This window comes from Euprymna scolopes, chromosome 28, assembly GCF_053919585.1.
Source record: "Euprymna scolopes isolate OS-2025 chromosome 28, ASM5391958v1, whole genome shotgun sequence".
Taxonomy (NCBI): Eukaryota; Metazoa; Mollusca; class Cephalopoda; order Sepiida; family Sepiolidae; genus Euprymna; species Euprymna scolopes.
The window spans coordinates 12416341-12442695 of record NC_136509.1 but is presented as its reverse complement, the minus strand read 5'-3'; the positions used below and the strand labels follow the sequence as shown (position 1 = coordinate 12442695).

At 33.7% G+C, this 26355-nt stretch overlaps 2 protein-coding genes across 4 annotated transcripts in view; one reads left to right on the top strand and one right to left on the bottom strand.

Annotated features, from left to right (window-relative positions):
* Positions 1–13126: 13126 nt before the first annotated feature.
* Positions 13127–24006, bottom strand: LOC145249466 (DNA sliding clamp PCNA-like). Its single transcript, XM_080111038.1, has 5 exons — positions 23600–24006; positions 16798–16895; positions 15822–15889; positions 14823–15141; positions 13127–13962 (listed from the first exon to the last, which is right to left on the bottom strand). Exons 1-5 carry the CDS (start codon positions 23818–23820, stop codon positions 13886–13888), a joined length of 783 nt encoding a protein of 260 aa, XP_079967164.1. The 5' UTR covers positions 23821–24006; the 3' UTR covers positions 13127–13885.
* A 5-nt stretch (positions 24007–24011) lies between these two features.
* The window catches only part of LOC145249465 (calcium uptake protein 1, mitochondrial-like), a 112158-nt gene continuing 109814 nt past the window's right edge, over positions 24012–26355 (top strand). For 2 of the 3 annotated variants that reach the window (XM_080111037.1, XM_080111036.1), the window contains exon 1: positions 24016–24151. The gene's annotated coding sequence lies outside the window, so the exon portion shown is untranslated. Of the gene's footprint in view, positions 24152–26355 lie in introns of all 3 variants that reach the window. The other variant, XM_080111035.1, reaches the window with a different exon arrangement.

Here is a 26355-nt window from a genome sequence, read left to right as displayed (position 1 = left end):
GTCTGTTAGCTTTTTGTCCCACATAGTAGCAAGTGGTGTGAGGCCACGGTCGGTCCGTAGACTGACCAGCTCGAAAGCTGGGCCTAAAAGGAAGAAGCCGTCTATTGCTCTTTCTTTTATACTCATTTCCGGAGTGTCTTTTGCGCATGTGTGGATTTCCTTTGAAAGGAAGTGACGTGAATATATGTACGTGAATATATGTACATATGTGAACATAGGCGCATATGTTTGTGTGCGCGCATGTATGCGACAAGTAACATAGCTTGAAATGTGAACATGTGTTTTGTGTGAGACTAGAAAAGGCTCGCGCAGATGTCAAATAAGTAAGAGCAAAAACATGCTGCAATCATAAATGTAAAAATAAATTATAAAAAATATAGATTAAAAAATAAAAATTACTAGCAAAAAATTGGTTAGAAAACTCAATGGTGGTAAAAAAAAATATAGTAGGGAATGATGGTGGAGGAGTCATTGATAATTAAGAGGAATAAATCTAAGAGGGGAGTTATCTACTTGGGGTTATGAAAGTTAAAAACAAATGTTAAATCAAGGAAAACAAAAGGGTAAGAGATAGAAGAGGGTATAAAAGATAGTACGATTCCTAAACGAAGAATGGGTAAGGCTATACATTTTATTGCAAAATTACAATCAACAAACAATCAATTTTGCACAGCATATAGTTCATACAAGTGCAGAAATGAATAATGAATCTTTTTGTCTATAAAAGTGAACGTGTCTGTCTGTGTGTGTGTCTGTGTACATTTCCCTACGCAATAACTCTGTCAATTTTTAGTCTACAGACTCGAAATTTGATATATAGGGTACTGAGATTTGGGAAAATCGATGTGATCAGTTTTTGGCCAGAAATTTGGCGATTAAGGGGTTAAAGTTCAACGATTTGAACTTTGAGAACTCTACCAAACTCCTCCGACAATTTTGGGTCTACGCACTTAAAATTTTAGATATAGGTTCCTTGGACATGGATCTAACTTAAGAACTTGATTAGAGCCCAAAACAATAAATTTTAAGGGGCCATAATAGAGGTCAAAATTAAAAAAAATATTGACCTCTGCGGTCTCTTCCAAATTACTCAGACAATTTCTGGTCTAAATATTTGAAATTTTACATAAAGAGTATTCAGAGATAGGGCAAGCTTTTTCATCAGTTTGGGTCGAAAAGTTTTAGTTACCAATATATAAATGTATGTATGTATGTCTGTTTGCATGTCTGCCTTAAACTTTCAATAGAGGCGACAGATTTTACCAAGATCAGTATCGTTTTAAAGTTCGATCTTTCATACGACAAATATCGAAAAATTGGCTAAAAACATTAATATCTTTCCCTTCAACTAGGCACTTTTCTAGGGGGGGGGGTCACTTTTTTTGCCGATATTTTTGAAAGTTATCCTCTCCTTTAGATTGTCTAGCCTTAATTTAAAAAAATGCCGCTTCTGGTTTGGCGGTGGTCGTAACAGCATAAACGTTAGGTTTTACCCCGTGCTTTTCCTCCTTTGCGGTATGGGTTCGAGCCTGCCTTCCTACTACCACTTTTGTTTTTGGCTCAACATACACATCCAAACACCCGGGCAACACTGGATATATATATATATATATATATATATCGGTCTAAACGTAATATATTATAGAAACACGAGAGTCATGTGCTCGTCCATGAAATCCAAAGTAGAAGAACACAGGTTTAGTTCTCACGAGTTTTGGCGAATAACAAACAAGGTTCTGAACAGATGCATGTCCAGCCATCATCAACGGGCCTAAGGTGATTTCGTCTTGTGTCAGTCAGCACTAACTCTATTCGGGTTTAACTGGCTTCCTCCAAAGGAGGAAGTTTCATGGGAGTATGAAATTCACAAGCAGTCCTTAATCGCATGTATATCCTCGTTAGATGAGGTGATGTTAGGTTTTTGCAACTCTTGCAGGGAGGTGTCTACGTCCTCCTACATACAGCGCCTGGAATTCCCAAATTGGTCACCCATTTTAGTAATAACCAGGCTCAACGTTGCTTAACTCCAGTTCCAGGAAAAAACAATATTTAAAAATACTCGATCTTCTGCATCTCAGTACAGACTTCTGAGGATCACGAGTAAGTTGTTTGAATTCGTGTTAAATTAAGAAATTGTCAACCTCTTCAAAACGACTTAGTGACAAGCGATGTGGCTTATGGGGACAAAAATGGATGGTCACATTCAATGCAGCTAAGACTAAACTTGTTTCCTTCAATAACTACAAGAAACCTTCTCTACCACCAATACCAATGGCCAAAGAATCTTTATCTGAAAGTACTTCTTTTAAACTGCTCGGCCTTACGTTCACAGGAAACATGAGTTCGAAAAATTACATTGAGTACATTGCCAGAAACGCTGCGAAAAAGGTAGGTTCTCTCTACCGTGCTAGAAAGCTACTAATGCCCGAAAGTATCCTGTACCTCTATAAGGCCACCATTCACCCATGTATGGAGTATTGTTGTCATATTTGGGCTGGTGCATCTGCTACTAGTTTCTCACTCCTAGACAAGGTTCAAAAGAGAGTCGCCAACCTAATAGGTCCTGAACTGTCATCTAAGCTTCAGCCTCTGTCCCATTGACAAAATGTAGCATCCCTCTCTCTGCCTGTTCTACAAGTATTTCAATGGTGAATGCTCTGACGAACTGCAAGCACTTGTGCCCCCTCGACGTAAGTACCCCCAACAAACCCAACAAGCAGCAAAATCCCACCCCTTCACAGTTGAGATCCATAGATGTAAGAGAACCTTCTACTCTAGTAGTTTCTTCCTCAGAACCGCTGGACTTAGGAATTCCTTTCCGAGTTCCTGCTTCCCCACCTTTACTGACATGCAGAAGTTCAAGTGTAACGTGAACCGACATCTTGCAGCTCAACTCCCCACGTAGTACTCCTGTAGCTTATGTCCCTGATAGTAGGCCCCTACAGCAAAGTGGCAATGTGCCTTGTTTGGGGTGAAATTGCAATAAAAAAAAATGTCCAACAAAATCTACAGCTGACGTACTGACTGTAATTTTACACTGACAAGGTTTTTCTCTTTAGTGCAATAGCTGTTGACATATCAATAGGACTTCTGTGGGGCATTCCAGAAGTTGTTCAAACGGCAAAACAAGTGAATTGCAACCGGAGGAGATTACTTCAAAGGGGACTAGCGTTTTACGTGTGTACTACCAATAAAAATGCCCACACGGAAAAAGTCTGCAAATTATTCAAGGCACCATGTATATTTGTTAGGAATAACAGTCAGTGGAAGACCAACAGACCCCTCACATTCCCTTTCCTGATTTAATGACCTTGTGCTTAATTTTTATCACGTGTTTATTATAAACCAAACAACGAAAAGTTTATTTTATATACTTTTTCTTTTCTTTCTCCTTATTTTATTTATATTTTTTTTTCTTAAACTGTTTCGCGTAAGTCGCTTCGGATTTCTACACCTCGATACATCCCTCGCTCCCATTTTGCCATGTGCGCGCAGTTTACCGTTCGATTGCATTCCTATATATTGGCCTCCTTACTCACGACAGCTGATCGGCGGTTGGTGCGTAAGCTGCTGCTCTCGCTCTTTTCACGATAAGAACCGGCCCAATAATCTTGTTGAGTCACGAAATACCCTGACGCAGAATCATGTTAAATCACCTCAGTCTGTTTTGCTTCCTCGTGACGACAAAAATGACACGTCGAACTCCCTCGGGCGAGACACAAAAGAAAAAGTAAAGTACATTGTTCTATTGCAATGTTATATGTTGCTGTTGTTGTCATCGTCGTGGTTGTAACCTGCGACAATTCGCTAGATCAAAAACTTTATAATAAAGGGTTCAAATCCCGGACGAGCCCGAATAACATTTTTAAAGTGTATTAAGTAATTATGATTTTATTAAATTGTAGATGAATATTACAGATTCTCTTTTTGAAAGCGTGATTAATTATGACTTTATCTATCTATCTATCTATCTATCTATAAAAGTGAACGTGTCTGTCTGTCTGTCTGTGTCTGTGTGTTTGTGTACATATACCTACGCAATAACTATGTCAATTTTCAGTCTACAGACTCGAAATTTGATATACAGGGTACTGAGATTTGGGAAAATATTTGTAATCCATTTTCGGCCAGAAATTTGGCTGTTAGAAGGTCCAAGTTCAACGATTGGACCTTTGAGAACTCTAACAAACTCCTCCGCCAATTTTGGGCCTAAACACTTGAAATTTCAGATATAGGTTTCTTGGACATGGATCTAACTTAATAACTTGATTTGAGTCCAAAACAATAAATGTTAAGGGGTCATAATAGGGGTCAAAGCTAAAAAAAAATTTGACCTTTGCGGTCTCTACCAAATTACTCAGACAATTTCTGGTCTTTATATGATGGTCGCCTGACTGCTCCACGGTTTTCTAAAGAGATTCTTATTGAACTCATTTTAATGTGTACTAAATCCGTGGAATTTAGTTTTTGTGATATTATGTACTGTCAGGTTGACGGGGTTCCAATGAGGAGTCCGTTGGCCCCAACTTTAGAGACACCAAAGAAAAAGAAAAAATAAAGTACATTTTTCTATTGCAACGTTATGTGTTGTTGTCATCGTCGTGGTTGTTGTCTGCGACAGTTAACTAGATCAAAAACTTTATAGTAAAGGGTTCAAATCCCGGACGAGCCCGAATAACATTTTTAAAGTGTATTAAGTAATTATGTTTTTATTAAATTGTAGATGAATATTACAAATTCTCTTTTTGAAAGCGTGATTAATCATGACTTTATCTATCTATCTATAAAAGTGAACGTGTCTGTCTGTCTGTCTGTCTGTGTACATGTACCTACGCAATAACTATGTCAATTTTCAGTCTACAGACTCGAAATTTGATATACAGGGTACTGAGATTTGGGAAAATATTTGTAATCCATTTTCGGCCAGAAATTTGGCTGTTAGAAGGTTCAAGTTCAACGATTGGACCTTTGAGAACTCTAACAAACTCCTCCGACAATTTTGGGCCTAAACACTTGAAATTTCAGATATAGGTTTCTTGGACATGGATCTAACTTAATAACTTGATTTGAGCCCAAAACAATAATTGACCTTGTGCTTAATTGTATTTACTTAAATTAACTCGCTTAATTTTCATCACGTTTATTATAAACCAAACAACAAAAAGTTTATTTTATATACTTTTTCTTTTCATTCTTCTTATTTTATTTATTTATTTTTTTTCTTAAACTGTTTCGCGTAAGTCGCTTCGGATTTCTACACTCTCGATACATCCCTCGCTCACATTTTGCTATGTACACGCAGTTTACTGTTCGATGGCATTCCTATAAATTGACCTATCTATCTATAAAAGTGAACGTGTCTGTTTGTGTATGTACCTACGCAATAACCGTCAATTTTCAGTCTACAGACTCGAAATTTGATATACAGGGTACTGAGATTTGGGAAAATTTTTGTAATCCATTTTTGGCCAGAAATTTGGCTGTTAAAAGGTCTAAGTTCAACGATTTGACCTTTGAGAACTAACAAACTCCAACAATTTTGGGTCTAAACACTTGAAATTTCAGATATAGGTCCCTTGGACATGGATCTGACTTAATAACTTGATTTGAGCACAAAACAATAAATGTTAAGGGTCATAATAGTGGTCAAAGCTAAAAAAAAAAATTTGACCTCTGTGGTCTACCAAATTACTAAGACAATTTCTGGTCTAAACATTTGAAATTTTACATAAAGGTATTCAGAGATATGGCAAGCTTTTTAATCGGTTTGGGTTGAAAATTTGAGCTACTAATATATAAATGTATGTATGTATGTATGTATCCTAAAACTTTTGACATAGGCAACAGATTTTCACAAGATCAGTATCCTTTTGAAGCTCGACTCTTCAGATGACAAATACCGAAAATTTGGCTAAAAACATTAATTTCTTTCCCCTCAACTGGGCATTTTTCTACAGGGAGGGGGTCGATATTTTTGAAAGTCATCCCCTCTTTTCGATTATCTAGCATTAATTTAAACCTAAGTCACTTATGGTTTGATGGTGGTCATAACAGTAAAGACGTCACATTTTTCCCCCTTCATGGTACGGGTTTGAGCCTGCCTTCCTACTACCACATTTTTTTTTTTTTTTTAAAGTTTTTTTTGCACAACACACACATCTAAACACCCATTCTAGTATAACAATAAAGATAAAGATAGCACAAAGTTATGAAAGGAAATCAAAGTGGCTAAGAAGGTGGGATTTATAATGGCCACAGTTATTTATTTTTTTTTTTTAATTATTTAGGAGCTTATCTCTTTCCTTGAATCTGGAAATAGTTTTTCGCTCAAGCATAGGTAGCAAGGTGAGTTGAGGGATTTGCCTGTGCTCGTTTTCCTAAGAATGTCCCATTTAACAACTTGTGTTAGGTTTTGTTCTTTTAAATTCCCATATATTATGTGGCGAGTGATGTTCTGCTCTTGTATTATTAAAAGAACATTTATGACTGGAGAATCTCTCGAAAGTGTTACCAGCCATGCCAATATAGTATTGCAATTTATATATAGTACCTTGCAATTTTCTTCAGTAGTGATGGTTGCGTTGTAGACCACAGATTTGACCAAGCAATTGCGTTTAAGTGGGCATTCCGTGTTGTTTAAATAATTACATGATCTAATATTATGGAGTTCAGCTCTTGGTTGCTATTTAATATTTTACTATTTTTTTTTTTTTTCCAGGTTATTGCTACAACTCTAGTTTAAGAGTGTCTTTGTTCTATTGATTTTTATGTATTATAAAGTTGCGATTTCAAAAATAAAAAATATATCGATATGACTTGGGTGCATTAGCTGGAATCCGAAACCAAAATAAAATCTTAATAAAAAAAAAAAAAATATATATATATATATATATATATATACACACACACACACACACACAACTTGAGTTCCTTCATCCATAATCAAAACTTATGAATTCTTGATAAAATTATTTATAAAATAAATGACTTCAAGTGCCATCAGCTTTAATTGAAACCGCAACTAAATGAAGAATTCTTGGTAAAATTATTTATGACAACATAACAATTAAACAACCCGAATGTGTGACACAAAATAACACGCTATCGTATGAATACATAGATCAGCTTTCTCAAACTAGAGATTTTTGTGTTCACAGATTCCAGAACATAATTTCCAACCGTTTGTCCTTCGTACCATTCAATGACCTCTCATCTCCAAACAATTCCGGCACGGTCACATGTTTTAAGTTTCTTTTTCAATCCGTTATATACCAGCAAGGCCACTTGGTGTTGCCCCCGGCACAAATACTGTTATATTACAATCTTTTATTTCCACGGGGTTCAAACATACAAGTGGAATAATTTTTTAATTTTCTTTCAAGAGAAAACTTCAAATAGGAAATTAGAGGTATAATATAGCAGTGAATAATTTTAAATATTGTAATGAGTTCAGACGTAAGCAACTTGAAAAAAATAAAGTTCAAAACCTGATAGTGTACTCATGGCACAAAAGCGACAAGTATTTCTAAATACTGAACAGACCAACAAGATTTCCTAAAATATTTCTGCTTTTAATGATCCAAAATTTTGGAAGAATAGAAACAAGTTTTGCCAGCAAAACGACTGATGTTACTTTGAGGAAATGGAGGTTCTAGATAAGTTTGGCAACATCCCTAGAAGAGATATGGATATCATTAAAATATTTTAGTCACAGGGGGAAATTCCGGAAGTTGGTGGTCCTGATCACAAATTTAGTTTCAAATGCTGAGATAATCTAAGGACTTGATGGTTAGAATTTTTTTTCAATAGTTATTTTGCAGGATTCTTCTAAATAAATTTTGCTTCAACAAATCTATTAAAGTAAAATTTACTTAAGCCTGCAAAATAAAGCAGACTTTTGCATTTTCTATAATCCATTTGCAACAGTTTTTAAAAGGTGACTTTGGAATCATTTTTTCTATGAATATATAAAAAAGTTTTGAATTATAGCAAAATACACTTAGGAGTGAACGATCTCTCATAAGTTTGTCAATCCTTTCTGAGCATAAAATAGTCTCCACAAACACATTCCAAGTAATTAGGTCACATTCTGTAGTCGTCGAAGATGTTTTATGGCCAGTAATGATACTTAGTCAAAAAAACATTCTCCTTTTGCTATCTTAACACTTGACTTGGAAAAAAGTGTAGTATCTGTTTCCTTGATCAGTAAAAAATCCTTTCAGATATTGTTCCAATCCAGTGCCTCTTTAAAGGGACTTGAATTTCCCTAGATTAAAAGTGACCTTGTGTCTAACTCTGGTCTTGTAGAGGCAAGGAAAAACTTTGAGGAGCAGGCTCAAGTATTGCAATGTAAAGACCAGTTTTTATTGTTTACATCAACAAGAATGATATATATACCTTTTGAGTTTTACACCCCAGCCAAGTCAGGATTGCTACAGAGCTGCAAAAATGCACCATCATTTTCGGTCTACGAAACAACACGTCAGAGGGGAATTACAATACCAAGTTTAAATCTACCTGACAAAAATTCAGACAACGTAAAATAGCTCCCATCGATTTATTTGCATGGCTTTTGGTACTCTGATTGCCCTGACCTCAAACTGGATTTGAACGCATTACCAGAAGAATTGAATAAGAAACTTGTTTTGCATTTAACTATTCTTTTATTACAATAGAAAAATGCAAGCATGAAAATATGGTTAAGCTTAAACATGGTAAGGACTAGTTGTTAAAACTGGAAAAGAAAAGGACAAGATATTCTAGTAAAAAATTTATAATTTAAAATATTGCAGCATTAATTGATTGTTATAAATTAATTCTATTTATAACATTATATAATCAATTCTTAATGCTGCAATAAGTTATAAATTTATACTTTTTACTAGAAAATCTTGTCCTTTCCAGTTTTAACTAGTCCTTTACTTTTCCATGTTTTAGCTTAACCATATTACTTTCCATGCTCACATTTTTCTACACTATCAGTAAATTCACTTGTTCTTTGTTTAATTTCAGTCTTTCTCAGGAAATCTAATATTTTGTAAGGTGTTTCTTTTTCAAATATTGTTTTAAGGTTTTGTTCCTTGAAATATTTCGTACGAATATTTTCATATCTTTTACATTTCATTAATGTGTTTAATGGTTAGTGGTTGTTGGCAGATTTTGCATTGAGGGATACCTTCTGCTTTCAGAAGGTATTCATGTGTGTCTTGAGTGACCAATTCGGATTCTGGTGAATATAGTGTCTACTTTTCGTATTGGTATTATGGTTCTCTCTTGCCCAACATTTGGGTGTATTTCTTTAAGTTTGTTGTTTAGTTGTTCGTCCCATAGTTTTTGCCATTTTGTTTTTATGTAGTAGTTTATTTTATTTTTTCTATCCATATCAGCTTTGTTGCTTCTTTAGCTAGTTTGTCAGCTTCTGTATTTCCTCTTATTTTTTATTATTTAATTTAGATACATAATCTTGCCATGTTTCTCGTTTAGCTTTTTTGGTTATTTGTCGTGCTTTTGCACGAGCTTGGCGGTAGAGCTCTAAGTTTATTGAGGTTGGATTTAATCTGAATTTTTTTAGGGCTTTTTTCCTTTTCTTAATTGCTTCTTTACACTCTTTTGTGAACCATGGTTTGTGCTTGCTGTTTTTCTTTGAAGTTTTAGGGATTGTTTCTTCCGCTATTTTTATTAATCTTTGTGTAAATGTTGCTATTGGGTCAGGTTCCTGGAGTATTTCGTTATTTATTTGTGTTTGGCAGAGATTTCTGAATGTGGACCAGTCAGCTCTCTTTAGTTGCCATTTTGGTACTATGTCTTCTATTGTGGGTTTATTTGTTTTAATGAAAATTGGGTAGTGGTCACTACCACACTGTTCTTCATGGATATCCCAATTGAAGTCCATGTAGATAGTCGGAGAGCTGAGTGTCAGGTCTATAGCTGAGGTTGTTCCTGTAGATGGATGTAGGTAGGTGTGTTTGCCGTTGTTCAGTATACACATGTTTGTGGTTTCTAGTATGGATTCTATTATATTTCCATTATGATTTGGTTGTCTGTCTCCCCAAAGGTTGCTGTGCGCATTGAAATCCCCTAGGATTAATGATGGTGCAGGAAGCTGTTCGATTATTTGATTTATTTGAATTTTTTTTAATTTATATTTTGGTGGAATGTAGATTGAGCAAATTGTGATAGTTTGGTGTAAGGTAGCTCTTACTGCTATGGCTTGTAGTTCTGTGTTTAAAATGAGTTTTTCATGGGGTATTGTTTTCTTTAACAAAATGGTTGTACCACCTGTTGGTCTATGGTCTATCTGTGATCGGTTGATTTTGTTATATACTTCGTAGTCTCTAAGGGAGAGGTTTGAGTTTTCCATTAGAGTTTCTTGTAGACATACGATATTTGGGTTGTGATCTTTAATTAATCGTTTTAATTCTTCATAGTTGGATTTCAATCCTCTACAGTTCCATTGTATGGCTGTTATATTTTGAGTTCTTTTATTTTGTTCCATTTTATTTGTCTAGGGGTGTTTTGTTTTCTACTTCCATTTCCTCCAATGTTTCTTCGTTTCCTTCTCTTGAGGTAGATTGGGATCTGGATCCTGGTCCTTCCCTAATTCCTGCTTTATTGGGCGATGATGGTGTTGCTTCGCTTGGCTCTTCATTTCTGCTGTTAGGAGTTCGGGAACTGGAGTTTGCTCGGGACTGTGTATCCATTTTATTTTTTTTTTTTCCTTTTGTTTGGACAGTGATTGGTGTTGTGCTTTTTTGGGGGGGGCTTGCTTCGTTTCTCCCTTCCTCGACTTCCATTTCCAAGGAGTCCATAGATTTATCTGTCATTTGAGAGTTTTGTAAAGGGTCTTTTCCTTTTGTATTTGATCTAGATCTGGATATTGAATTTGATCTAGATCTTGGTTTTGATTTTGGTATAACTTCTGATGTTCTGGGCTCTTCCAACTTCTTAGTTTTATTATTTTTCTCACCGACATTTTTATTGGTGTTTTCATCCTCAACTTTTCTCAGTAGTTGAAATCTATTTTGAGTGTTCGTTTGTTGTGCGTTTTGTTTTTTATTTATGGTTATTTCTTTACTTTTTGGTTGGGGTTTTGTTTGTGAGTTTATAGTTGTGTTTTGGTTTATTGTTGAAGTATTGTTTATTGTATTACATTGAATGGTCATTATTTTTTTAAATTCTTCAAATAAACTTTGTTTCGTTTAAGAGCTTCGTGATAATGTCAACATTGCTATTGGAGTTTGATGCTATTGAATGTTGGTTTGAGTTATTGAAGTACTGTATATTTTTTTTTGTTATATCTGCATAGTTGGAGCTTTCTATGATTTTCCTAGCTTCGTTAAATGAAATGTTATTTGTGTACTTTGTTTTGAGTATTGCTCTTTCTTTTTTCCAGATTGGGCAGGTTTTTGAGTTTGCGTAGTGGTTTTCCTGGCAGTTTGCACATTTAGGTTTTTTTTTTGCAATCCTCATGGAAGTCTTTTTCACCACATCTTATGCATGTTGGTGACCGTGAACATTGGTCGCGATGGTGTCCATATTTTTGGCAGTTATGGCATCTTAGGGGGTTTGGGATGTATGGCTCAGTGTTGACTGTTAGGTAACCAATTTTGATTTTTTGTGGGATTATTGGTGTGTTGAATGTCAGAATGTATGTGTTGGTGAGTATAGTTTCGGAATTTTTCCTTATTTGGATTCTTTGTACATCTGTGACGTTTTGGGATCTAAGGTTGTCTTTTATTTCATTTATGGTACATAATGCAAGTTCAGAGGTCTTGATGACACCTTTACTTGAATTTAGTGTCTTGTGAGGATAAACTTTAATGGTTTTGTTGTCAAAAGTTTTCCATTTTAGCAGTTCCTCAGCTTGCTTTTTATTCTTTATTTGTGTTAATATTGTGCCATTATTTAGTTTTTAACCGATATAGGTTTAATACTTTGTGAGAGTATTTTTTTCGATTTTAAATGGAGAACTTTTGGTTATGGGTTGTTCACTGGTTGATTCCAATACTAGAAATGTTGGGAAATTCTCATTACTTGATATTGGTTCATTTTCAGAGTCTGAGTTTGAAGAATCTGATACTAGATCTCGTATTCTTTTTTTTTGAGGCTTGTTTGTATTCATAGAAGGATTTCCTTTTTTTTCATTTTTCCTGCTCCCCACCCGCCTCGGAGTCCTATTTGGGAAGTGTTGGGGGGGGGGGGGAATACCCTTTCGCCCCCAACCCAACAGGGATACAGGAAAAGTATACACTCCCTGCTGGTGGATCTAAGCATCTACGGTTCTTCAATTTTTCTGAAGGCCTCGTTTTCAGGAAAAAATTCAGATTTACAGCCATGTTTTCTCCATTGTCCAGCACGTTTGACCCTACAGCCACCGCTTGCTAAATCAGTTTGTATAATGTGGGCGTATTTTCTTGTTGTGTTTGTCTGATTTAGGGCTTGACGTGACCAGCCGATTGATCGGAGCGGGCCTCTCCGACCGCCCGTCTAGCCAAGGTAAGGACCAAAGTGGCGTGTTGGGAAGGAGAGGAACTCATATCTATCCTCTACAACCCTCAACCACCAGGATTCCGTTCCAAGGTGTCACGGGTCGCCACCCACGGCAAACAGTTGAACACCAGTAAGTCCATAACTTGTTTTACTTTACAATATAACTGGTGATCTATAAACTGTAATAATTGTTTGAAATTTAGTAAAAAAAAAAAAAACTGATCTAAATCACGGTTTCATTAATCCCAATCCAAAAAGTTAAGCTAATTTAAAAAAACATTTTGAAGTATTTATCTCCACCTTTCTGCTTTCCCATAGAAATTGCACAAACTTAAAACAAAAGTGACCAACTGGAGAATACACGTCATCTTTGGGGGTAAAAAAGAAGAGAATAAATAAATTGTAATTTCCATGAAGTATTTCTTTCTCAGAACTTCTGATCTGTGAAACTGCTTTCCAACATGCTACAACAGGATAGTTTTCAAATTCAATCTTAAATACTTGTTATATGAACTCCTATGATGAAGCCCTGCAGGGCTGACAGAATGAGAAAAATCTACCCACATTTGAAAGTCTAGATTTTGATGACAAGATGCACTCAAGAAATTTTGACTGAAAAATGAAAAGAAACAAAAGATTTTAATTTAAATATTTTTTTATTGGCATTTCATAAATCTTGTTCTAATCTTGAAATTCAATGAAGCAGACGAAAGAATTCATCTGGAATAATAAAAACATTTGGTTACATGGAGAATATTTAGAAAATTGTTCTACATTTTTTAAATATTCAAAGGGAAAAGATCTTATTTCCTCTTAAAAACATGATTTATAACTAACATTAAAGATTTATAAGTTTTTGGATGAAATAAATGCTTCGTAGTTCAGATGTTTTTGATTAAATGAAATCGATTAAAGATTTCGAATTTCTGGCAGATTCTGAAGTTTTAAACTTGTCCAATTTCAGATTGGAGTTTAATCTAAAATGTCAGATGTGAGACTAACTTTTGAATCAAAAGTTTGTAAGTCTAATTCGTTTGGTCCAAAAAGTTTTATTTCTAAAAATCATTGCATCTTTGAATTAAAAAAACTATTAAAGTTATTTCAAAAATTAATTTTAATTGAACTTTTAAAACCAAACTTACTATAATCATCATTATTTCTGTTTATCGAGAGTGAAAACAGTCATTAAGAAAAGATCTTAAAGAAAACGGCTGCGACAGCACAAGTGACACAACCTCGTTTAATAATGAAGGCAGAGATAAGTGGATAAAAATGGACATTTTTTAACAAGGATTTCATATGTGCAATGGAGGAATTCATGAAATGATTGAACATCTGAGTGGAAAAGGGTTGATGCCGGACCCGTTCTGTACACAATATAATATCAAGTCCCCTTTTAAGTGTCTTGGTCTTCAATCTTGGGAGCGAGGTAATAACGGATGTAACCCATGTCACTAATTTTATATTCCACAACTGTATAAAAAAAAAAAAAAAAATTTAAATAACATTTTAAAGTTTTAGATTTGTTTGAAGTTCAATATAAAGAAACAAATTTGGTAATGAAGACATAATTGAAAACAAGGCATGAAAAAAAAAAAAAAAAAAAAAAAACAAACCCAAGTTCAGCACCAAAATTATAAATATAGCAAATAAATGTTATTAAAAGGCAAGACAAGTTACTTTTCTATCTACAAGATTTTAATGGCTTTACTTTAAAACATTTAATCGGTTTGAAAATCAGTGTTAATAAAATGGCGGCAAGCTGACCCTTAAATACACAAGTTCGGAAAATGAGTTAAAACTAAAAAATGATACAAAATAGTTAGAAACCCATCCAAATAAGATCCTACTTTATCTGGTTGACACATGCATGCAGCACAATCAGATCCTTTGAATACAAAATTGTGATTGGCTACGAAGCAGTTGTCAATAGTCAAAAAAACTACTTGCTTGGTTGAAAATCGACTCAACACACAATGATTAAATTCATTAAGAGAAAGAGTGAGAGAGAGTGCATATTTCCATCTGCATAAAATAGTCCAGTCCGAAAAGTTATGCTGTGGAAAAAATTTACTCAAAAATACATCCAACTGAAACTTTGAACGGTTTTTAGAAACGCTCAGTTTCATACATGGTTTGAAAAAGAAATGTGACTTGACCTCAAATGAACTTTTCAAAGTCAAAAGAAACAGGATTTCATTGACATATGCAGCAAATAATGAATATCCGCAAAAGCACCCCCACCTTCCCGGCCGAAGAGAATTAATTATGCACTTTGTAATAAAATTAATGAGACATTTGATAAAAACTTGAAAAATTAGAAGTACACTCACCTAAGGGTACATCTTGAGACATGGATAGTGTGACCTGTGGCGATAAGGGCGTGGCTTTTGTAAAGAAATTTAGATAACGAAGGGCAAATGCCAGACTAACGGCTTCGTTCATTTGAATAATCACAGATTCTTCCTCTTTATCAACATTGTTACTTTGGGCAAGCTTGATGTTTCCGGTTCCCAAATCGCCAGTCGATGAAAACGTGACGCCTTCCTTTGTGCAACTGATTATTACAGATTCACCAATTTGACTCAAATCGCGACAAATTCGTTGGAATTCGACCGACGGCATCTTCACTACACAACTGTACTCCGTTTCCTGTGAATGGTTAAAAAGAAGTTTTATTTATTGCACATCAAGACAAAATAGATTTTAATCACCAAATTATCATGCAAGAAATATTAAAATAAGAAACAAGTAAAGAATTTGTAATAGAAACAAGAGTGGAGAAACATTTTTTCGTGGTAGATTCAGAATTTTTAAGAGCATCTTTTTGGGCTTCTTTCAAATTACAGAAAAAATGCATAATTCTTTATGATGTACTTTATTTGTCATGGAACAAACAAGTCATATTCCAAAAATTACTAAATCGGTCAAGTTTGTTTTTATACATAGTAAATTTTATGAAGTAAGGGGAAATTTTTCAAAAGATTCAAGGACGACAATTTAATTCAACCACAAGAATACTATAGAAGATTAAGTGACAAAAAACTTCCTGTCTTAAAAGACAGGCTGAAAAAGTCACCTGCATATTTTAGGTTAAGAAAAAAAAAAAAAAGAATTGTGCCTTTTTTTAAACATAAAATGTCCTTATTTTTGTGAATTTTACAAACATACAGAAAATGTTGCTTAAGTTACTAGTTTAAACAATGGAATATGGACCCCCCCCCCTTAAAAACTAACAATCATAAGTTTAATAACGTGGACTACATCTAAGTTTGCTGCTAACTTAGAGACACTGTCTGGGTGACACTCAACTTAATACAAGATATACTTACAGGAATTCCCAAATGTTCAGCATCCAAATCTATTAATTTTATTTCATAATCAGAAACTCGTTCTTGATCTGAAAATAGAAATAAACGACGCATTAATAAACAATCAATTTGGATTTTTTTTTTCAACTAATGAAATTTTTACAGAAACGTAAAATATATATATATATATATATATATATAATAAAATCGGCTTAAATGTGATGTCCATTGTTTCTAAAATTACAAATGTTAAATTCTCTTAGTGTCTTTCAAAAAAGATAACCGAATGACATTTCTTGGTTTTAAAAACTCCTGGACTCTAGGTCCAACAAATAGATTAGATACTTTTTTTTGGGGGGGGAGAGAGAGAGAGAGAGAGAGAGAGAGAGAGAGAGAGAGAGAGAGAGAGAGAGAGAGAGAAGCAACGACTTTACAGGACTTTATGGATAAATTTATCTTTAGTTGACCCTTGACAAATATTTTCGTTTACTAGCCAAAACGCTCTTGATTTTTGGAATATGACATCCTCGTTCTGTGACGATTATGTACCTAAAGTTTTTTCTATGTTTTTTTTTTTTTTTAAATAATTATAAACAAATTTGATGTTGATACTTGAAGGTATAAACATTCTAATTTCTTCAGATGTTTTTTAAGAGCCTTCGTTTGTTCTATTAAACTTTTGTTTAAATAATTTAACTGTTTATATTATATATGTGTGTGTGTGTGTGTGTGTGAAAAGATATTTTCCACTCAGGCTGAGTCTCAGCACTACTGAGCTTTGGAAGATTGTCAGTGAAAGAAATGCAACTGCCAAAAGATAAGCGTTTCATTATTTCTAGTCGCCACTGAAAAATCACTCGCATTGTAGAGCCACCTGTTACCTTTGATAAGCCATTGGACTCAAATTTACTTGGATGAATTAAAGTTCCAATGTGTTGATTCTACAAATAAGGTTTACCAAATGTACAAAAACTGTAAAAATGTCAAATATACTTACTTGCGGCTTCAAAAACAAATGTGACTGTATCGGCGTTGTCTTCGGCTTTAATGGTGATGCTGTCGTCATTACAAGCACATTTTAAAATTTTACACATGCTGAAAAAGATGAAAAAAAAGTTATTTTTAGTTAAAGATAATTCTACAAAGTTAAAGTATATTTTTATATAAAAAAAAGTTGGTAGTTAACCAATTCATAATTAAATCAAACTATTGGGGGGGGGGGAAAGACACACAAGCTAAAAACATCAAGTTCATATAATCTTAGGTGTGTCAACGACCTTACGAATGCGTGAAAAAATATTGAAGAATTTTGACCTACCTTTCCAAGCTTATAACTATTTGAAAAATGAAATTCAAAGACTAATTTTTCTTTAAATCAAGGGAGCAAAGACCAAAAAGAAAAAAAAAAAAAAAAAAAAAAGTTTAATAGGAAATTATGCCATGTTTTTTTTTTTAATCAGTTTTTAAAAAGATTTGAAAATAAACGAAATTTAACTTACATCGATTATAAAAAAATCGATATAAATTCCAAACTATCACTTAACTATAAAAATGTGTAGTTTCATTCCCCATTAAGAATTTATCCATATTTATATTTAAAATCCATTTATTTTTTTTAAATAAAAAAGAATTTAAACGCCTATTTGAAAAACGCGCCATGACAAAAGTACTTTACGTTTTTATCCAAAACCAGAAGTTTTTTTGGTATTATTATACAAACACCGTGACAGGGTTAGGGTTTAGGGTTAATTCGCTGTCACGGTGTTTGTATAGTTTTACCGTTTTTTTTTATTAAATTGTTTTGAACTACGGATGGACATGAAGTAAAAACCATACTTCGCGTTAGTTGTCTAGCCTTGTACATGAAGAATGTGTTTCCATTTCCATAGTTTAAAAAGTCAAATTTTACTTATAAGATTTTATCTATAAAAAAAAAAACAAAAAACTCATGGAATTTTTTCTCTCTCAAAGAAATAAAGCTTTGATTTATTAAATTTTCATTCTTTTTTGTAGAATGATTTTTTTGAAATATCTAAAAAATCAATGAAATAAGAACAAAAATATAATCCATTACTGGACAATATAAGCAAACATAAGTTTCCAATTAAAAAAGAAATTGTGAAAATTTGACTACAATATTGATCTGGCAACCCTAAGGACGACACGCTATTGTAAAGAAGCACCTGACAATTCCTGAAATTAGTGTTGCATTTTTCCCTTTTTATTTTTGTTTTTAAAACTTGTTTAAAACTTAGCTATATTAAAGTAGTTAAACTTTTTATTTACAATTAATCAGAAGTGACTTTTCCCTCGTGAAGCCCAAATATCAGTTTGTTATATTTTTGTAATGTTTTGCGTTGCTTTCAGCGTCTTCTGCCCACACTAAAAAAAAAAAAAAAAGTCGACGCCATTCAACTTTAGTATACTTTTTAAATAAATGCGCGGCCTAGCATCGAATGTTCGCAAAATTGTTTTTCTTTCTACACTTGCTCACGGTCATCTCCCTCCCCAGATACGATTGTAAGAATTTGTTAATTTTCTTTTTTAGGTGTTAATTTCTAATTTTTTTCCTCATTGATAGGTTTATAATAGTGGGTTGATGAGCAGAAATCAGAAGCTCACAGTATTAATGTGTTGAAGTCATTCAGCCTGATCTACATCAATGATCTCAAATCACATCCCAAGATCATTCGCAGACATTTATGCTGACGACATTACTATCTTTGGCAACACAAAGGCCGTAAATGACCAAGTCCTGATTCTCTGATCTTGAGCACGTGGTGCAACTGGTGCAATGGGGGAAAAAAGGTGGCTGGTTAAATATTAATGCATCTAAAACCAAGCTTCTATCTTTACATCAACGCTCTGATCCCCATCTGGTATCAATTGAAATGAATGACTCGTCTTGGGGAGGCCTCATGTCTTGACAAGCTTTTAGGTCTGACCTTTACTCCTGATCCGAGGTAGTGGAACACATGCATCAAATCCGTTGCCAAGGCTGCTGGAAAAATGATGGGATCGTTCTCCCGCTCCAGTAGGGATGGAGCATTGGAGCATTGTCGCCACATCTGGGCAGGAGCTGCTTAGGCTAAGCTTAGCTGCTAGAAGCAGATTATCCTGCCTTGACAGAATTAAAAATAGACTTCGCAGCCTCAGAAGGGACCTCCTTTTCTCTTCCCTGCAACCTCTTTCCCACAGAAGAGACATGGCGAGCCTGTCTCTGCTTTATCGTTATTTTCATGGCAAGTGCTCGTTCGAGCTCCAATCTAGGGTCCCACTGGCCTGACTGTCACGAAAAACACTAGTATCAATAATTTCCATTTTATCTGTCTAAACCTAAACGTACATTCCATGAACAAGGCTTCCTTCTTAGAAATGTATGCCTATGGAACTAGTTTCCCTGCTTTCCAGCTGACTACAATATGGTTGTCCCTATTTACAATGACAGAGACACCAGGGTCGTTTTTTAATGTGGAGAAAAGGAACAAAAATAAAAATGGTCTCAGTCGTGAAGGATTTCTCCACCGACAGAACAAGAAATTGAAGTGCAGCATCTGAAGGACAGATACTACACTTTGATCTTGTCCCGGATTGCCGAGAACAGCGAATATGGTTGTCCAACGTGAACAAATTTTTGCCGAGCCATCCCCTTTTTATCCAATTTACCAAATTCCCACTACTATATTTTCCCATTGACTACTGTACACTCTAAGCCTAATCGGCACTTCTCCATGTCAGTGACATGAGGTGAACGTGTGTATTTTAGTTTTAAAAACCGTCAACAGATATCACTTATCAGCCAAAGAACAGGGGTCGATAACTTCCTTTTCTAAAAGGTGTATGCCAACTAAAATTATATTTTGCTACATTTTTATACAATCTTTTTGTACAAAATAAAAATTCTTAAACCAGTTTCATGTTAAAATAAAAATGTTTTTATTTTATTTTCAGTTCTTTTCTCATTGAAAAAAACTTGGGTAAATGTTACCTTACGCTAAAACAGAACCCCAAACCACTTATTTTTTTTTTTGTAGGGGTATTCCAGGTCGCTGACAACGAATCTGGTAATCAAATCAGTCGCAAATTTACTGTTTGCACGGTATTTCCAAGAATCAAATGCATTCACTTTATGGACACTTTTTTTTTAAGGAGGAGGAGGGGGGGGACTGCCTGTTTGTTTTTCGTTCTTTTGGAGGGGGATACTCAATTAAAGAACTTGTATAGTTTCAGAACAGGCGCTTATGCAGTTTAATTAACCGTTTTAACGTAAGCTACCAGAATGTAACTAAAAAGTGAGCACCCCTTTCAAATGTCGAAATGATTTCTTTTTCAATTTTTTTTTTTTTTTTGGTATTTTTTAGATTAGGTCCACCTCCACAATTCTTTTAAATGACAGTTATCGAGATATAAAAAGTTGTATTATGCATTGTATTCTTTGGCGGCCATCTTTTTTACGCGCGTGCAGTGTCAGTCATAGATGAATAGATTTGTTTATGGCGCGCGCACGCCGTTAAAAAAAGATGGTCGCCAAATTACAGATTACAATGCATAATACAACTTTTGGGTTTGTATTACTGTACACAGATTCGAAAAAGTTGTCAAAAAACAAATACGTAACAAATAAATGTTATCAAAGGCAAGATAAGTTACTTTTCTACCTAACTGGATATATTTTTTGTGTTTTTATTCAATGTAACATTTATTCAGCTCGAAAAACAATGTTTACCGATGTATTCGAAAATTCAAGATGGCGTCTTATTCTCTCTTTAACACGGTAAGTGTGGGAAAAGATGTTATAAATAAAAAACCGAATAAAATACTGTTAAAAACTCGCTTAATATATGTTACCGTGACATAGGTTGACATATATTCGGCGGGTTTTTAATAGTATTTTGTATAGTTTTTTTTTTTTTTTAAATTTTTTATTTATAACACCTTTTTTCATACTTACGGTGTTAAAGAGGGTGTGAGACGGCGTCTTGAATTTTCCAATACATCGGTAAACACTGTTTTTCGAACTGAATAAACATGTTAAATTGAATAAAAACACAAAAAATATATCCAGTTAGGTAGAAAAGTAACTTATCTTGCCTTTGATAACATTTATTTGTTATATATTTTTTTTTTGACAACTTTTTCGAATCTATGTGTACAGTAATACAAACCAACTTTATATCTCGATAACTCTGCAAAATTTCAACGCGACTTTCGTATTCAGCATAGTCGAAAACCTATAAGTCATCTACTTAATTTGCCCCCCCCCCCTCATAATCTGGTTAGTGTCCAATCAATAATAATCCAGCGAAAAATCTCCAAAACTTATCAGTATAGAAATTACAAGTGTTTTTGTAAATGTGAAAACTTTAGATCAATTTAAAAAAAAAAAAAAAAAAAAAGTTTGTTTCCAGTAATTTCGCTGGTTATGGATCCGGTCCATTGAATCGTGCTTTGTTTTAGATACGATTGTCAAGTTATGCCATAAAAATTGAATTTATCGAATTATTTTTATTATTAAAAGAGGGCGTACTCACGCATAGGTACCTATTTACAATGCCTCCCCACGGGACAGAGTTACACACCAGGGTCGGTTTTTAACGTGGAGAAAAGGTACAAAAATTAAAAATGGTCTCAGGCGTGAAGGATTTCTCCTCCACTGAAAGAACAAGAAATAGAAGTGCAGCATTTGAACAGATCCTACACTTTGATCTGGGCCACAATGGTAGTACTCATGCATAGGTAATACCGTATTGAAATAGTCAAAACAGCCCCCCCCCATTTCAGTAATGTCCGTACAGTAAAAACCTAGAAAAGGAACTGAAGTTACAATAAACGCAAAGATTTATGCCGATCCACATCACGAAGACAAACTATCGCTTCATTCAGACGTCTGACCAGAATTAGTCGCCCCAGGATGACTAAATAAATAACAAAAGCTAAATAAATAATAGCTGGATCCATATTGTACGAAAGCTAAAATAAATTATTATGCAAACTTGTCAAGACATGTTTACACAAGTTTGTATAACAAAATTAGAATCTTACGCAATATTGTTTCACCATCAAAATTGCGATCACGAAATACTTGCAAAATTATGAAATTGTTATTTGGAATATTTATAAAAATAAATGGCCCGAATGTATAAGCACCTCTCCTTCCCCATTCGGGCTTATTCTATAACTTAACATGGGGGATCACAAATTATAACGTTCTATTAAATTTTTCGGCGCTTTTATACTATTACGACGAAATTTCGGAAACCGTAATACTGAATTTCATATGTAAACGATGGTATCTACGTATTCCTCGAATTTTTAATTTTAAATATTACGAAAATCGATAAGGAAGATTTTAAAAAATCGAATTTGATGAAAACGATCGTAAGACACATGAGAGTTCAAAAGAGGTAATAATTTAAAGTTTGTCGCAATTTTTTCACCTGCTATCACGATTAAAATTGTTTTGAAATAATCCAGAAAAAAAAAAAAAAAAGGCTAAATTGGCGAAATTTGGCCGAAAAAGTCGATGTTCGCAAAATGAGGGATCGATTTATTAGAACGTTGTATTAGAAACGAGCACCCCCTTAAAAAAATGTTAACATTTTATTTAGTACTAGTGCACTTATTGATCCGTGCTGAAATACCGTTATTTAAAAAGCCATTATTAACATGGGGAGGGGATAGTGCTTCGTAACAATTCTATACTTTCTTTACAATTGAATAAAAAAAAAAAATAGAAACGTTAATTAAACTTGGAAATACGATTTTAAAAAATAGCGCGGATCAGTAAGTGCACTAGCACCATTTTTTTTTTTTTTTTTTTGATAATCTGGAAGTTTTGGAATATTTTTACGACCTGCCTTAACGTCGTATAAACACCCCTAACCTTCCCATGTTAGCAGTGCTCAATCCGAAAGCAGTTCACGGTTGGGGGGGGGGGATATATGCCGCTGGGGCAGGTTGTAAATAAATAAATACTGATTTTAATTGATAGTTAAGATTAGAAAAACGGGGTTAACGTATAAAATTATTCTTTATATAAAATTTTCTTCATGTAAATAGGTTAGAGAAATATGCGCCAAAAAAATTAAGTGAAGATAAGGAAAACAATCCCCCCTCCCTCCTTTCTCTTTTGTGAAATATCGCGGGAAATTTGGGATTTACATAATCTCTTTCAAACAAACAAAAAAATAAAAAACCTGGGTTTTATCTTTTTTTTTTTAAAGAATAGTTTGAATTGCTTTTCTTTTGTAAAGAAACAGGAAATCAATTTCAATTAATGCCAAATTTGGCGGGAATAGAATCCCTCCATTTTTCGACCCAAATTCACAAAAAACTTAAAAGGATTAATATTTCATAAGTTTAGCAATAGATTAATTGTAGATTTTTTTATGAATTAGAGAATAGAGTGATCGAACGTTTTACTTTGGCTTAAGTGTATAAAAAACTGATTTTACCAAGATAAATATTAACTCTAGTTAGATATTTTTAGCCAAAATTTAGAAATAAAAATTTTGCTAATATTCTAAACTTAGTTTTACAGCTTAAAAAGCTTTTAGTGTCTTTGCAACTAAGGAATTTACGGATAGTGCATTTTTTTTTTTTTTTTTTTTAACTTTTTTAATTTGCTTTGTAAAGAATAGTTAACACCTTCTCCAAGCAGCATATGCACCAAATTTCTATATACTATTTTAATATTTATTTTAAAAATTACTAACTTGGTATTAGAACTTTTTCAGTGTTAAGAAAGTTGTAGAGCTAATATAATTAAATAACGGATTTGACAAATGGCTTGACCTTACCTTGGCAGGTTCATTCCCATTGATAGATTTCTATCACATCTGTATGTATCGAAACCATCGGAACGTAACAAAAGCGATACAAGACTGACATGTGAAGAGTCCATGGCTTGGAGGCTCATTCCAGTTGAATTGCAGTCCCATGGAACTTCGTTTAAAAGATCTTTTAAAGCCTCGAGAACTTTCTTAAAAAGTGAACCTTGAACAAGTCTGGCCTCAAACATATTTGCTTCTAGTATTTGACTAAGTAATTAAAAAAAAATAAGTACAGTAACTGTTGAGATTAGATAAAGGTTGAAGTTACGAGTGATGCGAACTACGGAGCAACGAGCGCAAAACTGAGGAATTCTCGCGCCAAACTTGCACAAAACTCAAATTGCAAATCTCGCTTTTTCTTTTTTCTTTTTCTCGCGATATCACGTGACATGAACGAGATTTCGAGAAATCGGTTGTTGGCGTTGGAGTGGTAAGAGGAGATAACTCTCATAAGGAAAACAAAAATGTCTGCTGCTGACCTACGTTAATAAATAAGAAGAAAAGATAAACCGGACAGGAGTAAGTAATTTCTTATTCACCCACTTCTAAATAAAACATTACGAGTCATTTATTTTCTTACCTAGACTGTAATCAATTACAAGAAAAAGTTGCCGCAGCATGTCAAGTTTTTGAACAATAATACTGACCGATTTATGGTTACCTATTCCGTGTCTATTAATAATAGATCTTGTACGTGCAAAAATGAATGGCAGATCCCCAAAACATTTTGACATAACTTTAAAATTGACCAAAATTCAGAAAATCAACTAATTTCAAATAAAATTTACAGTATTTATTAATTAACGAGCACCAAATCTAATGAGTGCTAGTGCAGAGAGTGATCCGCCGCACTATTTTTTAAATCGTATTTCCAAGTTTAATTAAAGTTTTATATGTTTTTTTATTCAGTTGTAACTTACAACTTGTAAGGATAGAATAAGTACAAAACACCCCTCCCCTCCCCATGTTAAGAATGGCTTTTTAAATAATAACGTTATTATTTACGTCCGGATCACTCTCTGCACTAGTACCATCTAATGGTTATTTTTTTAAAAATCTTATTGAAAATATAATAACTTCTGTAAACAAAAAACAGCTTTTTATAGAACTATTTCGTGATCGAGATATTTTTTAATATTCATTATTAATTGAATATTAATTGAAATAAAAGAAATTTAATTACAGGTGCTGCTTCTAAAAACAAATAAAGAAAACTCGGCGCTTAGTCGACAAATCGATTTTTTAAATATATCGTTTAAGCAAAAACAATATTACGTACTAAATTGTCATGTCGAAAATAGTAATATAGCCAAAGATTACGAAAATTCATCGAGTAGAACACTAACACTGCTGTTATGATTTTAGTAAAAAATTAAAATAAAAATGTCTATCATTATAGACAACAAATATTGCAGCCATTGAACAAGTAATCTAAAATATTCCTTTCGGGGTTATGTCCCCTGCGTGTAGATTCATACTGTCTACTTTGTAACGTCTAAGAAAAATGCAATTTTACCCAATCTATAAACAACTTTCTACTCCATGATTTTTCGTAATTTTTGTATATATTACTATTTCCGACATAACAATTAAGTACGTAATATTATTTTTCCTTAAAGCGACAGACTTGGGGGGGGGAATAAAAGGTCTGTTGACTGTATCTTAAGAAGCAAAAAGCAGTGCTTCTTAGAAGCACCGAAGGGCGAAGAATCTATATGATATCTGTAATTGGAAAAACCATACTCCAAAACTCATATAAATTGATAAAGTAGTTTTATTTTTAAATTAGAAAAAATTTTATGGCTAAACTATGAACGACGATCCAGCTACGCCATTTTGAAAACGGTCTAAAAAAAGAAGGGAGATAACTCCAAATAGTTCACATTTTTGTGAGATTTTAGAAAGCAATTCTTAACAGAGATTCATTCGACAAATTCAAATTCGCTTATAAATTATTTTCTTTATTAAAATAATACTAATTGATCAAACTGCATGATTTTTTATGTACAATATTTTCTTTCCGTCACAAGTACGTACAATCATACAGATTTTTCGGTGCTTTCTGCACTCGTATAAATGGAGTTTTCAGATAAAAACAAAAACAAAAAAACAATGGTTTCAACTGATTTTTTTGTCAATTCTAATAAGTTACATTGGTAGCTTCCAAATTATGCAGCCGAAATTGCCTGAAAAAAAAAAACAACTTTAATCGTGTTAGCAGGTGAAAAAAATGCAGCCATCTTCTTTAAATCGAAACGGAAAATTACCTCCCTTTTGAACTCTCCTGTCTTAAGCAAATACGATCGTTTCCTTCAAATACTATTTTCTTTAATGAATAATTTTCTACCTTATCGGTTTTCGTAATTTTTGGATATAATCATCTTTGAAAATATGAGGAATACGTAGATACCATTGTTTTCATGTGAAATTCAGTATTGCGATTTCCGAAATGTCGTTCTGATAGTGTAGAAGCGCCAAGATTTTTTTTTCTTAACGCCTAGTATAGTACCCGCCGTTGCCTAGTAACATGAATAAGAAGAAAATTGTTTTTTTTTTTTTTATCCGTGTGTAACTTTAACAAATAGTTCAATCTATAAAAGTGACCTTGTCTAAGTGCTAAACTGTCTCTAACAAACTACTCTGTTAATTTTGGGTCTACAGGCTTGAATCTTGATATATAGAGGAATAAATTCGAATTAGTTTTTAATTGGTAAAAATACCTG

Bases quoted from the DNA above. Each gene is read 5' to 3' on its own strand.
- LOC145249466 (XM_080111038.1), bottom strand. From the start codon at position 23,820: ATGTTTGAGGCCAGACTTGTTCAAGGTTCACTTTTTAAGAAAGTTCTC. The intron at 16,896-23,599 runs GTAAGGTCAAGC...CATCTTTTTCAG, and splicing joins ATGGGAATGAACCTGCCAAG to CATGTGTAAAATTTTAAAAT. The intron at 15,890-16,797 runs GTAAGTATATTT...TTCTATTTTCAG, and splicing joins ATTTGTTTTTGAAGCCGCAA to ATCAAGAACGAGTTTCTGAT.